Source organism: Neopelma chrysocephalum, unplaced genomic scaffold, assembly GCF_003984885.1.
Source record: "Neopelma chrysocephalum unplaced genomic scaffold, ASM398488v2 Primary Assembly neopelma1_64, whole genome shotgun sequence".
Taxonomy (NCBI): domain Eukaryota; kingdom Metazoa; phylum Chordata; class Aves; order Passeriformes; family Pipridae; genus Neopelma; species Neopelma chrysocephalum.
In genome coordinates, this window is record NW_020897721.1 from 429,139 (window position 1) to 445,213 (window position 16,075).

The following is a 16,075-nucleotide window of genomic DNA, read 5'->3' on the forward strand; positions in this document are numbered from 1 at the left end:
TAAACACCAGATTTTTGGAGTAGGGGTGATGAAAAATGACCTCCCATTTTGCAGATTTTCAGCTTTTGTCTTCAATTTGATAATAAAACTTTCAGTCGTCTTTTGTGAAAAAACAACAGTCAGCAGACAGTCTGAATGTTAGGATGGTCATTCAGATATTCTTGACTTAATGGCTGGAAGCTCAAATGTGAATGAAACAATGCAGTGGTGAACATACATGTCATTTTACTTTTCTCTAACTAAAATTACCATCTTGAGCTGATGAAATCTTCTCACTGCATCTGCATCAAAGTTTTTAATTTTGACCAATCCATGTTTCCTGTCAGAAAGGGAAAAAAAATACAGGAAAATCCCAGACTGTTTTGGTTCTGAGTTCAAATTCAGCCTTGTTTCTTTTGTTTTTTATTTCTTGGTTTTTTTATCCTCAAGTAGCTTGCTTAGTTGTTTCTGTGCTCTGAAATAGAGAGAATAATAACCATTTTCTTCTTGAAGCCATTGTGCCAGAGAATAACTCTTCAAAAAATGGCTTTAGCAGTGCATAGTGCCAAGACAACTTGCTACTAGTACTTTTATTCTGTTCTTGAGTATTGATTCTGTAAGCAGGTTCAAGAGAGTTATAAAGGTGCATTGAAGTGCTGTGCTTGAATTTTTATTTAATTGGAGAGAAAGTGGCATTGTTATTGGTCAAGGTACTGTGAAGTGTGCTTTGCAGATGACTTCTGAAGTATAAAGTCAGGTTGTTGAAAGCTCTCAGGGAAATATAATCTGAAATGTCATGTAAAGCAGTGATTAAAGTCAAAGCAACAGTCCCCTATTTGTTCAAGTATTTTGTGTCATTCCTATATATTATTTTTATGAGAACCTAAGGTACTGTTCAGCAGTGGAATTGTACTTTGCACAGATTTAACAACAAAAAAACCCCCAAACAAACAAACAAAACCAAAAACCAAACCAATAAACATTTCATCTCAGCTTCAGTATTGCAGGAAAATACCTTTTGTGCCAAAATGTGTATTTCATCTTTTCCATGTTCATCACCACACTGAAGTCTGAAAGAAGTGAAGTCTAAGTCAGCGTAAACAAGTACAAACCAGACTTTACAAATTGCTGAAGATGCACAGGTAACTATCCTGTTACCTACCAGTCAGCCTTTATCATTGCTAAGTAATGTAGAATTCAACCAAAAGGGGAAATTACAGAACATCACTCCCTAAATTCTCCCTGAGTCTTATTTCAGAAGTAATACAGACCTCTACCCTGATCTTGCAGTCTTTAGAAAAACAAATCTCAGGGATTTTTTTCTGGCTTCTTACCGTGAACGTGGCAGGGTGAACTTCCCTTTTCCTTCATGCTTTTTTGTTTGTTTCCTGGGTACCTAAATGTGCTCAATACCATTGCATGACAGTGGTCCAGTGCAACTCTTATGGATTTCTCATCAGTTTTAATAAGATGAGAATTAAAAATTTACCCTTTAAAATTGAGGGTAACTATATCAAAAGTGTAGGTTGACTGGAGGCAATAAAAGGGTGAGAAGTCAGAGGACTTGGAGAAAAGAGCAAGTGGGTATTGTAAGGTTGTCTGAAGACCTTTAAAAAAAGAGGCATGATATGAATCATGTGACCTTCAAAGTGACAAAGGTTGTAGAGCATTTGAGTTGAAAAAGAAGAGCTATTAAAGCTTGCTAAGTATTAATGTGGTCTGATTTCTGATTAAAATTTACTCTTAATTGCAGCTATCCTGTAAATGCAGAGTATATTTGTTTTATTTCAATGTTGACCCTGTGTCAGGTAATTTTTAATTTGTACATTCCAGTTAGGTTAGTGCAGTTTGCAGGATGCTTGGGTTGATAATTTGTAATTTGCCAGAGTATATTGTGTGTCTTTTTCATTCTATTTGATGCAGGCAGCTCTACTAACTCGAAGTAATCACCTACAGTGGTGCATTGAGCCCTCTGTGAGCAGTCCTGCTAGTACAACAAGGAAAGGGAACTGCAGAAATTACACCAATACTTTTTATTTGTCTGAACAAACCTATCTTAATGAATTTATTGCATTGTTTGCCTGTTCAAATACAGGATGAGAACTGAGAATGTATTGCAACCTAGATCCTGCTTGGTCCAAGTTAAACGTGGTGGGACCAAGGGCAGAACAAGTCTGCCAATTCCCTGGTCTCTTTGCTGCTCACTTGCCTGCTTTGCCACATCCCTTTGCTTTGTGAGCCTTTGCTGGAATAGAAAGGCCAAAAGCTTGAGTATCTTCTTAGCAAAAGACCTTTGACATTGCTGAGGCATCAATAACTCAGTGGTCTGAGAGCTGAGTTAACCTCAAAAATAAATGGTGTCATACTCCATGTACAACTTGAAATACCGACTGAGATATCCTGAATTCCAGAATTGCATCACTGTTGTGTCTCTATGCAGAATATTTGGAGAACATTAATATTGAAACCTTTCCAGTTGCTTTGTTGTTGAAGTAATGGCATTTCTGCAGCGCCGAGGAGTCTTAGTCGTGGGCCAGAAAACTGTTCAAGAACACAGAAAGATAAATGCTGAGGTATTACCAGCTTGGCACATAGAACAGGAAGGGATACGGTAGAATTAATTTTCTTGCATTAACTTATTTGCTTTTGAATTAGGAAGAAATTTCTGTATTGTCTGAAAACTGAATAGTAACAAATTATTGTGAGAACTGCTTACTTGTTCTTTTCATCCAAGATTATTTGTGATCTCATGTGGGTTTGGAAATGTTTGCAGAAGAGGAAAAGAATTCTTCCTAAGTGATGTGCTTTTTGTTTTCTTTGAATGTAGGCATTTTTTTCAGCCTCATAGCATTTACAGCACGTTTTTCAAAGCAGTCATCTATTTAGAAAAGCAGTAGTTGATTTAGGCATGACCTGGCAAACTTGAAAAGGCTAAAGGAGGTAACCCTGGTATCTCCTAATGTCTCTGATTATCCAGCATTAGGAGAACAGAAAATGGTGTCATGGCAAGTGTTTCTATATTCAGTGGTGATCTTTCTGAAAACAAGCAGTGGGAAGGACATCCTGATGTCAGTGATGGTGGTGCTTCCCACACACGTGGTGGCCCATGGATGAGCCAGCCAGGTTGTGTCCCTGTGTTGGACAGTCTGTTGAGGATCCATGCAGTGCCAGCAGCTCTGGGTGCAGCTGCAGGTTGAGCTCTGGGGGGCAGGAGCCCCAGCCCCGGCCAAGAGGCCGTGAACTGCCCACCCTTTGCACAACAAAGGGCCCGGGGACCTGTGTCCCAGCCAGGGGACCGCGTGCTCAGAGATACGGGAGGAGATAATGACCCTCAGCCTTTCCCCGCCCTTAGGCTGCGAGGGTATAAAAGCCCAGGGGTTCCTTTGTTCAGGTCCCTCCTCAGAGGCACCAGCTTGAGCTGTTATTGTATTATTTATTTATTGCACCAAGATTAAGTTATTTTAAGCATTGGCACACCTGAGACTGCTATGGGAAACAAGGAGTCGAGCCGGTAAGGAAACCGTGAGTGTGGGGATGTAGCTGCCAAGGGGCTTCGGTCCCAGCTCAGGTGGTGGGAGTGGGACGGCCAGAGTGGCTGCTGCATGGCTGACAGGGAAGTTTCCTCAGTACTGAAATGTAGACCTTTGAAATGTGCTCTGGGGGGTTCCTCACGTGTGCGATTGGGTGAAGTTTTGGTAGCCCGAGGGGGGCACAGTGTTGGTAGGCAGCAATATGGTTTTATGGTTTAATATGGGTTTACTCCTCCTTTCTCTTTGGATAAAATGAAGCTACTTTGGGCATGTGAGACTAATCTCTTTTCAGTTCCATTTAATATTCTGTAAAGAGGTTGTTTAAGAATTTATTGCTTTCTTTTTCTGACCACATGGCAAAAAGCATCCCTTTAAATCTCTTTGTACAAATAAATTGGACGTGGCACTCAGTGCTAGGGTTTAGTTGACATGGTGGTTTTTGGTCAAGGGTTGGACTCGATCTCTGAGGTCCTTTCCAACCTTAATGATTCTATGATAGAGATAATCTAATGCTAATTGTTGTTTCTTTGTACATACTTAGCTCTCCACCATCATAGTAGTAAGTTATGCTGCCAGGTGGCTTAAAAGAGATGCAGAAATGTTTCTTTCACCACTGTGAGTGTTTGTGCTTCTTTTTAATAACATAAGATTAACATTATCGTGCGAAAATTGAAACTGTGTATTACACAAAGAACCCTTGATACCAAGGGAGTGAAGGAGGCCAAAACACCATATTGTCCAAATTGTTGAATATAAAATAGAATAAAGAGCAAATACCTCAAAACTACTTACCAGGAAACTTTTGAAGTGAAATTACAGTAATAAAAAAAGTGTTTCACTGGGACAGCAGGAGCAGAAGGCAACAGTGTGGTAGAGGTAGAGGTATTGCATCCATGAACCTTGCATTCACTAGAGTAGCTTTGTTACTGTTTCTGAATAAGGTGAGAGCGGTGTCAGTTATTACTGAGCCAGATTGTGCTGCTCAGGGCCTTGAGACAGGAGATCTGTGGTGTGATCACAGATTTTGCTGTGAAGTTTCTTTGGAATAGACATATAAGCATTTAATTAGATGCTTTTCTCTGATCTTGCATCTCACTTGCTCTACGGGTTTGGGACTAACCCGTATTTGGGGAAACAGGGTGTGTGTCCAGTGCTCTCCACTCCAGGAGTCTCCTGACAATGGAGGGAAGAGAGTCCCCAGCACGTGGGGCTGCCATGTGCTGGTTTCTCATCAAGTACTGGTTCAGCTCAACGATGCTTGACTCTTTGTATTTTATTCTCTTCCTCCACATGAAGTTACCCATGCACACTACCTCAGCTGACTTATGCAGATAAGGTAGATTTGGCAGAGAAGTGCATTAATCTTTTAGGATATGACTGATTTAACTTGCTTTCAGTGTTTCACAGTACTGGAGGAGCTTTTGAATTACTAATAAAAGCATTACTATAAAGGCACAAACTTCAGACTTACCTTTTTTGTAAAGTTCTGATAATCACTGAGGTTGACTGAGGAGTTAAGCATTTTGCACAATGCAAGCTTCAAGGTGGTTTTTTATTGAAGAAGTCTGTAAAACCCAAGGACAATTCATAAAGCTTATGCACTGCAAACTTATAGTAAGAAAACAGTCAACATCGTGCACACAGTGAAATAAAATTATGCATAAATATAGTAACTGCCATGCTCAAAAAGTCTTCCATCCCCTTCCTTTTGACCATGGAAAACATAATTCTTTTATTTTGAAAAGAAGGGGCAGGGGATGAAGATTTCATAAATAAAACCACAAGGAGAACCACATGACTATCCTTGCAAAACCTGCTGCCAACAAGCAAAAAAAGGGAAGAACCTTGTAAACCCAAGGGGAAAATGGCCTAAATTTGGAAACATTTCAGATCTTAGTTTTTTAGATTTGTTTTCTTTAGTCAAAAGAAGACAGAGCTATGTGTGGGGAAGGAGAGGTTTCATGCTGAAGATTGTCTGAGCGTATAATTGTTTCTAGAGAAGTGGTATTCAAATAAAACCCTGCCAACTCAAGTCTTGAAGAACTTGGCAGAACCAGCCAGAGCCTTCACCATACAGGGCTTTAAGGTCTATTTGGGGAATACAATATTAATTAGAAATTGTACTATAAGCTAGTGAGAGTGATGAATAATCTTTTCAGAGTAGCTCATGATCCTGCCATGGAAGCACCTAGCTAATTTTAAGTTGTAAGCAGTAGTTATTCTCAACTGGGGGAAAATAAACCCTGGTAATGTCTGTTATCTCCTGCTGTGGCCCAGGTACATAGTGTTGTTAGAAACATGTAATAGAGTCATTAATGGGGCAACCTCTGGGTCTGTTACAATAATTTTTATACCAAATGCACCACAGGCTTTTCCTGTACAGGATGCCATAAAATCAGCAAGAGATTTAATCAGCAATGTTAATGGATTCAGAGTATCTTCCTGGAATTATCCTTTGCTGGTTTATCATTTTTGGGTCTTCCTTCAGCAGTGTATGTCTTCATTATTGGCACTGCTTTGTGTAATCTAGCAGGTGGATAATTTTTTACATTAGGTGCTCTCGGAGAAATTAATTTATCTGTGTAGATCACAGCTGATCAACTTTTACAGTCCAGCTGTCATACTGAGAGGACTGTGAGCAGCTTCTGCTACTTGTAGTTATGGACAGGGCCAGTACTGCTGATGTGCCAGCAAAGCAGTTTGGGAGCATACACTGTTTTATTTTGGGCAAAATCAGCCAGATGAGCTCACTCCACGGATTAAATTGTTAATGCCAACTCTCCTCGTTTTCCATGGCAATAAAGAGAGATTTTTACAAAGAGCATGTAGAGTGTCAGTTCCTCCCAAAGGCATAGGAACTAACAAAAAGCAGTAGTTTGGCTGATGGATTGAAGCCTGTTTTGCAGAGAATCCTTGCTGGGAAGAATAACTTGCTTGTCTCTCTTGCCTGTGTGCTTCTCACATTTGCAGCAGTTATTGCCTCAGTTCCCCTGCATGTCAGCTGGTCTCGTTTGACTTTCGTTCTGGTTTGCAGGATTCTGATGTGCTCCAGTTACTGCCACATGCAGTAATTCTTGTTGTCTCAGCTCTGTAATTACAGGGCTATTTGGCTTCTGCCTGGTTTGTGCTGAATGAAAGGTGGTGATGTTGCTGCTCACTGCAGACAGGTCTGTAGATCAGAGATACGCTGGCAGCTGCCAGCACCTCCTCCATTAGTGGGATCCAGCGATATACGAACTTCACGTGTCACGGGCTGGCATCCAGACTGCTCGTTTGTAGGATGCTGCCGGTGAGCTGGTGATGCTCCCAGCTCCCGTGGTATCGCCACGGTAGTGTCCAATCGGGAGTGCGGTGCCGCAGCAGGCGCTGCCCTGCGCTCGCAGCGGGACTGCCACTCGCAGCTGGCTCAGTGGCACCGGGTGCTGCTGCTGGATGTTCGTGCCTGAACGCTGAGTGGGCTTGCAATGACTATGTCAGAAAACACAAGAGACTCAGCAGAAAGGTAAGGAGCAGCACACAGCATTTTCCATTTGGCTTAGAGGCAGTTCTGATCCTGCTGTTGGAAGCAGGAGAGAATCTGCAGCCCACCGAAGCATGACTAATCAGTTTGCTAAAATGCTGAGCACTCTCGAGTTTAAAGTATTTCTTCCCTGTTGCTAACAGCGACAAATGACGATTTTTGTAGCATTTAAGTAAGGTGTGTATTGTGTTCAGGTCTAAAGCCCTTGACTTGGGAGCTACAGCCGATGGCAGGTTTCCTTGGAGCATGAGGGAAACGTGCAGCTTGTGTTTTTGCTGCTGCTGTGGGTGGCACTGTGTTGTTAATTCTTATTCCAGAAAGGATGCCAAGTAATGAATATCTTATTTGTGCTTTGAGCTTCAACAGTGATTTGTTTCTTTGTCATCCTCCTGTTTCAAAGGAATATTTTGAAAAGGTTTATTTGTATTGAATGGGGTAATTCCCCTGCATGACAAGAAACAAGCAAACAAAAAACCCAGGTAAAATGTTACTAGTCTAAATATTTGAAAACAGATGAGAATGTGTTTTATATTATGTTAAATATGCTATTTGGTTCAGGGACACGGATTTAAAAAAAGAAGATAGGAGTTTTAGTACATGTAAGCAATAATTGATAAAGTTTTAATTATTAAGTAGGGCTCAGAATAGTTGGGCGGACATGATGTTGCATATTGTATGAGATGGATGCCAAGACTTGGTTAATCAATATTTGCAGAGCACTTGAAGAGCGTCCTGGGTACAGAAGGATTTGCAGTTTGTCTGAAATGTGATGACAACAGCCACTGTGAACAAAGTCACATAATGTTTCTCTCAATTTTACAGTCCAGTTTTTCATATATACAGTTATGCTCTTTGTTTCTTTGCAATCATTATTCTTAAAACCAAAACCAAACCACTGCTGCAGTGGATGGTTATTACTGATGTTATCTGCTAGTTCTGTGCTCCCCTGCCTTTTCCTTAAGATGATATCAGGACTTTGCTTTCTGTTTTTCCTTTCAGCAGCCCATGTTGTGCCATTTTTAAGGAACTAACACAGTTTCCAAGTCACAAGATAGATCACATTAGTTAGAGCTGTTTGGAGTCAGGAACATGATGGTGATTTGTTTGTGTTTTATTGGAGGCTGTTTTGTACAGACTTGTATACAACATATTAGTGCAGTATAGCTCTTTGATCATTAAATGCAGATGTTTTAACTGTCCTAATACTGGCCAGGTGACCTTAACTTTGTTAGTGCAAGGCCTTATTGTTTCTTCTGTGGATTTTTTTTGTCCAGCAGTTCTGGTGGTGATGAACTTGGGCCAAACTAACTCAGCTGGTCTGTATTATCCTGTTGCCAGTAACCTAAAGACCAGCTGAGAACCCTTGTGACGGGTCAGGCTGACATCTGAATGTTGTAAAGGAGAAAAGTACAGCCAGACTAAGGCACTGAGACTCTTCTGACTCTGAGATGCAGCAGCAGCTTTTTTTTTCTTTGAGTATGGTGGCACTTTGTAGGGACAGTGATGTTCCCAGGGGCAAGCACAATGTGAGATTTTAACCCACCTGTGAGTTTGTAGCGGTCAATTGCACAGGAACATCCTGCACATGAGCTGAGCTAAAGCAGATGTTCCAGCAGCAGTTGGTTTAATAATCTGTTGCAGACTGACAGTGTCTCATCCTTAAAGTGACAGCACGATCATAATGTCACCAGCCTGTGGTCTGTAAGCCTTACAGTCAGATGTGCATCATCACCCAGTGCTCCTGTGTTCTGGTACCTGAACTCATCAGGTTGCTCTGCTCCCACATGGCAAATTCTGTATGTCCAGGTTCTTATGTAAAGTAGGTGGAGTTTTATCTTATTTTCAGAAAATAGAAAACTTTAAATTGTTTTTCACATCTTAGTTGGTAAGAGCATAGTTTTTTAAAAAAACCCAAATCCACAAACATAGTGGCACTCACTTGCATTTTTGGCTGTCACTAGAAATGGAATAGCAGATTATGCATGGGAATAAGGCTGGAACTGAAGAAGGGGGGTTCAAATGTAGCAGTAATGTGCTGGTAGGAGAACAGATGTGCTGAGTTTATTATCTCTTCTGGCAGATCACCTACAGACCTCAACGTGGCACTGCGTGAATGTATGGCAGCTCTGGATTTATTTCTTAACAACAAGTTCTCAGATGCTTTGGCCTCTTTACAAGCAAAGTAAGTCGATAAGTTTTACTAGTTTTCCTCTGTTTATTTTTCTTTGCTTCACCATCTCTCAGGAGATTTTGACTTGACAGCTGATTCTCTGTTAATAATTGATAAGTCTTTATGGTTTTGGTTCAGAAGGGGATGGTAAGCTGATGTGTTAAGTTTTGGGAAAGACAGATAAGTGCTTTACACTTGGGTGGGTAAGTAACAAGATTGATCAAAAGTATCTGCCAGAAGTAAGGAATTGATGTCCAGAGAAGTAACCCCTCAGCTATAGTGCAGTATGTGAGATTCTTGCTCCTTCAAGAATAAAAACCATCCTCTATTACCTTTTAATTTTGCCTCCTTTCCCATATTTTTCTGCATATTCTGAGAATTTGAAAATTTATAGCTTTGTGTCTAAATGAGCAACTGACCGTGAATTGAAGATTTGAGACACAATAGGTATGAATTCTTTTTTTTTTTTGCCATTGTTTTTTAATAACCATTTGCAGAAACCTTCTCACAGCTTATTTTGCAATTCAGTGTTGTGGTCATGCACTCTGTTTCCTAATTATGTTGCAGCCCTACATTTAATGAGTGGCCCAGCTGCAAGCAGTGAGATCATAAAATAGGTTCTGAGATCTGTTGTCTCACAATGTCTGTGATCTGTCATACCCTGTCCCGACGTTACCTGTGCTCTTGGCTTGTTGCAGTCTGTGGTCAATTTAAATTTCCCTCCACCCATCCACCCTATTTGCTCCATTTATTTTTGTGCCATCAGCAAATTACATCATGCCTTCTTTTAGGACACTGGAATATGAAACAAGTAAAATTCGTAGGTAATTGCTATGTGTCAGGGTAACTACAGTGAATACCACATATCTGCTTTGCTGAGGTATCAGCCTCATATTTGATGCCATAATCTGTAGCTTAACCATGTAAGGACATTCTGGGAAAGACATTAATGATAAATTGTAGTGTCAGCTGTATTAATAATGCTGGTTTTATTCACAGTGTTATTTAGTGTTTATATATCATCAGAAGATATAATAAAAGCAGTAAGAAGAAAAACTGTGTTTTCATTAAATTCTGACAGTAAAGCCCCTGTGCCCATCTGGAAATGCTTAGTCAGTGCTTAGCATAAAATAAGGAGATATTTTATTGAAGGGGGTTTCCAAAACACTGCAAAAGTTAGTGAGGCTGTGGGTCGTTTTTTTCTGTAAATCCATTTTTCTTCTGTTGCATATGGTTTTCATTCAGCTTTAGCTGGGCTCTGCAGAGTGTAGTTCATGAGCTGATACTCTGTTTTTGTACCTGACTGTATTCCACACTGCAAACCCATTTTGAAAATAATTTTTCCTGTTAGCCTGTTGTTATGAGGAGGCCCTTATTCCTGTTGCCTTTGTCAGTGAGGGAAATACAGACTTATGATCTTTGTGAGTGCAGTGAAGAAACAGGATGCTAAATTTCCCCACAGATGAGATCCATTGTGGACACAGTCCACCTCTTTAAGGAATGAGAAGAGCTGTAGAGAGGGCACACATGGTAGTACTGTGGATTTTCTTTAGGAGCCATCAGTTCCTTGGTGTTCCCTTTTAGTGTGCTGAGATTTGAAATTGGTTTCCACAGTCCATAAACATACTATCGTTGTTTAAAGAAATACTTTTCAGGTTTTATATGCTTGTGAAGAATTTCATATCATAGATTTTTGCAGCTTTAACATTTACGGTGTAGGAGATACTCTGCTCTGTATTACATTAGTGCAGATTTATTAAATTACATTTGGCTTCCACAATAAGTGTATTTTCAAGTAATTTGTACCATGTGCAGCTAACAGCAGATTTGGCAATGAATGAGAGTTAAAATCAGAAGAGTTTTCCTAGCAGCTTAAAAATAAATATCTGAGGATGGTGTCTAGACTTGTGTTGAGGTAAAGCTCTTTTTTTCCTGTTAGAAAAGCAAATCCATCATAATGAAGAGATCTAATTTCATAGAAAAATACATCTGGTGTTTTAGTTTCGTGTTATATAACCTTTCTTGTTTCCTGAGCTACCTTCTAGCTTTTAGAGTCAATATTCTTTATTATCATTAGCAATCTTTGTACAACAGTGGGTTCTGATTATCTTGTGCTTTCTGTAGTAAGATTAAATTAATCTTTTATATGGAGTTCTTACACTATATCTAAGAACTCTTAAGAAATTCCTTAAATTCAATCACTAAGCAGTGATTTTCAATATATGATATGTTAATGGTAACCATGAGTAACACTGGAACTGTCAGTCACTGGAGTGGGGAAAAAATCTCATCATCCTTCTCAACCCTGAGACACAGTAAATTGATTAAACACTGACTGGATTTTAGCCCTCGTGTCATTGCGAACAGATAATAAATTGAAGAGTTGATTCTGGTGAGGTGTCCCCTTCCTTTCTCAGGACAAATGCTTAATATTTTAATAATTATCTTGAAGGGAAGCGGGGCATAATCACCTGATGGTTCGTTGGTGTCAAATCAAATTGGGAGAATGGTAAATAAGATAAATTCATGACAGAATTATCGGGACCATCGGATGGAGCTGCACCACATGTGTTGCTGCTTGCAGTATTATAGGAACAATGCGACAAGGATTCATTCCAGGCAGTTGACTTTATTCTGAAAATAGACTCCAAAAAGCACTTGATGTTGTTTGGTGAAGTATTAATTCTAGAATGACTGTGTTTGAAAGGTAAACTCAGTCATCTGATGTGGGAGTATCTCAGGTAGGTGTGAAGAGATTGTGTTACTGCTTAGGTAGTTATGAAAATCTTGGTGGAATAGTAGAGCTCTATTACTATCTGTTACTATCATTGGAATTTTTAAATATATGCCCATTTTGCAATATTAAATGTTATCTTGTATATTCTGATCTTTAAAAAGTTTAAAGGGGTTACTAAGGAATGGCAGCCTTTTGTAATGGTTGTCTTCACGGTGTGGTGAAATGTTCTTGCCCTTATAGAACAAAATCAAACATGAGATTGTTCAGTGGGGTGGAGGAGCTTTCTCTGGGAACTGGTCTCACAAAGATAGGGTGTGATTATCTGACTGAGAGTGGTGAAAGAATAAGGGGAAGCACACAGAGGTAAAATGAAGCCCTACACAGCGTTTGGATAAATATGTTGCACAGCTCTGCAGAAAGCTTGAGTTAGCTACTTACTGTGAAGAATGTCAAGAACATGAAAAAGGTTGGTTTTTCTAGGGTTTCTATTTTTTTATACCTGGAGTCTGGAAAAACACCAGTTTTATAGTTAATAAATTAATTGCTACCAAAATCTGACTTAATTGTTGGTTTCTCCTCTTAGCTGGCAGAACTTACTAGATTCCAAATTTTGGAAAATGGCTTAGACAAAAAAGATTTTGGACACTCTTGTTTTTCACAGAAGATTAGTAGTCTCAGGTTAATTCTGAGGTCAGCTTTTTTACTTCAGCTGGAGGGCTATCACTGTCCTCAGTTAAGCACTTGTTTTCAAGCAGGAATAAAAGTGTTCTCCAGCCAGCTCCAAGAAAGGGCACTGCTGCACCAAAGTTGGAGAAGAGGCATGTGGCAGAACTCCATAAGTGCTTAAAGATATTACTTATAATCCTCTTATTCAGTCATGTGATACCAACTACTGGGATAAGTTATTAATCACAATATTAGTTGTATTTATGTCATACAGGCTTGTTAACTCCAACAATGTCCTGAGGAAAGTGCTGCTGAGGAATCAAAAGAGGGAAAATTAAAAGCTATCCAGTTTCATTCTGTATCCATCCCTATAAAACCCAGGCCTTAAAGCTCCTGGCAATACACCAGGATGTAACTGGCAACTTTAATTGTATGATTAGGAGAAATAACGTAGATAAGTTATATTTGGTTGCATTTCTACCAGCATCCCAACCCCTGGAAAATAAAAATTTGAATGTTGATAAATACCAGTTGGCTAATGATAGACATTAATTACTATCTCCTTCGAATATTAGAAGCAACATAGATGAAACCATTGATTAGGGAAGGGGTGATTTGGTATCAGGAACAAATTACTGGATAGAGAAATCTTCACCACATATATGTGAATAGTACCAATTTACCTTTTAGTGCATTTAGTGAATTTAATATTTATTTGCTTTGATTTTGAAAGAAAATTTCTGTAATTTTGGAAGGGTACTATTTCAGTCCCTCCCTTGTGCTTTGAATTTAAACCTCTGGAAGGGTTTTAGTTTAGTGAATACAAGGTGAAGTGCGTTTTTCTGCACTGAGGCTGATGAATAATCAAATGAACAGGAACACTTCATCAGGCTGGCATTTTATAGTAGGTTCAACTTTTCATTATCAGTGTACTGAAAGAATCGTGATGTGCGAGGCCAAGACAGAGCTGTCCTGACTCCACTGGATTTTAAACTAATTTCTCTGTCATCTCTCTGTTCTTACCTTGCAAATGAGATGGATGTGAGCATGGCATGGGGTTTATAGCACTTATGGCACTACGTGATTTCCCAGAATGGCTCTTCTGCTAGATTGGTTTAGATGGTGAGGGCCAGTAGGAATTAAGGGCAGCCACAGAGCACAGACTGCAGTGAAGTTTAAAGATGTGCTCTGCAAAATTCTTCAGTGCAGCCAGCCTGGTCTGTGCCATGTGTATTGGAAAAAGTAGCCCTTGATGGTATGAAGCAAAGGAAGCATCAGGTACCTGTGTAATGCTGTCTGCTAAGTATTATTTTAACCCCTAGATCTCAAAAAATATATATACAAAGGAAGTCAGGATTTATCATTACTTGTATTTTTCTTTGGTGATTTTATTGCTTAATGTCAGTGAGAGGGGATTGCTTTAGTTGTAGACAAGGTTTATTTTTTTAGTTCTGGAAAATACTAATCAAACATCAGGAACTCCTAAGGATACTTAAGGGTGTTGTACTCCATTGAGGAAAGTAATTAAGGCATAATAATATATGAATTATTAGAAAACTGTGAGGCATCCAAGTCACAATAGTGAGTTAGTAGCTCATTGCTTAATGTAGGGTTGTCTGAAGTTATCCTTAAAGATGTCTTTCAGTGCATTTCAGTTATTAAAACTTGGGGGGGGCAAGTGCTTTTCCAGGAGTGGAATTAAATGGATTGAGGTGTCTTTAAAGTCTGGCTTTTCTCCTTAAAACAAAACCACAGGATCGAAGTAGTTGAGGTTGGAAGGGACCTCAGGACCCCCCTCTCTCGTCCTGCTGACAGCAACACTCGTCTCAGTGCAGCCCTGTTTTTGCCAAGGACACATTGCTGGCACACCACTTTCTCCTTGAAAGGAAAAGAAAATGGAGTTGCTCATTTTGAGAAACACCTGAAGTACATGTATTGAGAACAGGTGTGCTGAGGGTGGAGACTTTGTGGAAAGGATATCCTTGTTTGACTGCGAGTATTTTGGAGTATTCCCTGCCATTCAGAGCTATCTGATCCGTTCTAGAGTGTAAACAATTAAAATAGCAGTTGTTGCTCCTTAGCAGTATTTGTCTTAAGTCATGCTGTTTGTCAGGGGTGGATTAGCAAGGCCTACAGAGAGTTTCTGTGTCAGGATTTATCTGAACTTGCCCTTCAACATATTTCTGAAGTCATCTTTATTACATCTCAGTGCTCTGATTCGTTTGCAGAGGATTATACCAGACATAGGTACTGGCTGAATGCTTTAAATATGTGCAATGTATAAACCCTCTGCCCTGTCAGAGGAAAGATGCCAGCAATGGCTGCACGTAGGAATTATTTGTTTTACTTGCACTAATGCCAAAGTTTTTTACTTTCTGCAAAAGAGGCACTATCTGAAGCCCCAAAGAATAATATTTAGGTTGAACAGATTGGGATGGAAGGTTGGCAGAAGGGGAGAAGAGAAAAAAGCTATAATATTTGACATGGACTCTAATGTGTCTGGTGGAAAGATCTGTTTCGAGAAGATTCTCTTTTGGCCATGGTTATAGTATTGTGTTACTTATCTCCTTGAGTCTGTCTTGAGTGACTCTCCCAAAATAGAAGAATAGCATTTGGATTTGTGTCATGTGTTGCAGTATTCATTAGATATTCCATTAAAAAAAACCTCTGTTGTCCCTGAATGGTGAGCCACGTGGTTAATTCCTGTGCTTTGCTTGTTAAATACCTACCTTCAGCTCAGAATTGGTACATTTTAGCAGAGCTATTGAAACTGGAGCTGTAGCCATGATTTCATGTAGAAATCTCAATCTGTTACTGTTTCTTGATTATTTTGCATGTCCTTTGTGTTTGATTTAGACCTTATTCCCATCAGGCTGATGCATTTCTGAAATTGGATTTGTATTTGTTTTTTCAAACCAACAGTGCAATCGAATCAGCTGTACTTTGCACCTTGTGTTTTCTTTCAGAACTAAAGACAGCATGTATCATGCCCTGACTTATGCCACCATACTGGAAATGCAAGCTATGATGACATTTGATCCTCAGGACATACTGAATGCAGGAAACACAATGAAGGAAGCTCAAGCCACCTGTCAGAGGTAAGCGTGGAACAATTCAGTCAGTAAATAGTTGCTTCTTGCTAAAGGTTTGAAAGACATACAGCATAAAATAGGAAATGTAAGTTCATAGGAAAACGGAGGTTGGAAGGGACATCGGGAGGTCATCTAGTCCAGCTTCCCACTTGGAGGAGGGTCACTTAGGAGGTCACAGCACATAAATTAGAGTGTTCAGCAGTCTAGCCTTGAAAACTTTAGTTTACCACAATATCTGATTTTTCTTGTCAATTAGACTTCAGTCCTATCTGTAGTCCTGGTTCTGCAGTGTCTGGAAGTTGTTATTTACAATGTGCAGACACTGCAGAATGTTTCCATGGGTGATGGTTGTGCTGCAGTTCCCTGTCTTTGAGTCTGCTT

The 16,075-nt window shown here is 39.7% G+C and overlaps 1 protein-coding gene across 3 annotated transcripts in view; it reads left to right on the top strand.

Annotated features, from left to right (window-relative positions):
- The window catches only part of TTC39A (tetratricopeptide repeat domain 39A), a 45,036-nt gene that overhangs the window by 2,229 nt on the left and 26,732 nt on the right, over positions 1-16,075 (top strand). Inside the window, exons 1-3 of one of the 3 annotated variants that reach the window (XM_027683177.1) lie at positions 6,915-7,011; positions 9,110-9,211; positions 15,569-15,700. In XM_027683177.1, the coding sequence (XP_027538978.1) occupies positions 6,974-7,011; positions 9,110-9,211; positions 15,569-15,700 (272 nt within the window). In that variant the 5' untranslated portion in view covers positions 6,915-6,973. Of the gene's footprint in view, positions 1-6,914; positions 7,012-9,109; positions 9,212-9,593; positions 9,647-15,568; positions 15,701-16,075 lie in introns of those variants that run through there. The other 2 variants (XM_027683179.1, XM_027683178.1) reach the window with 2 other exon arrangements.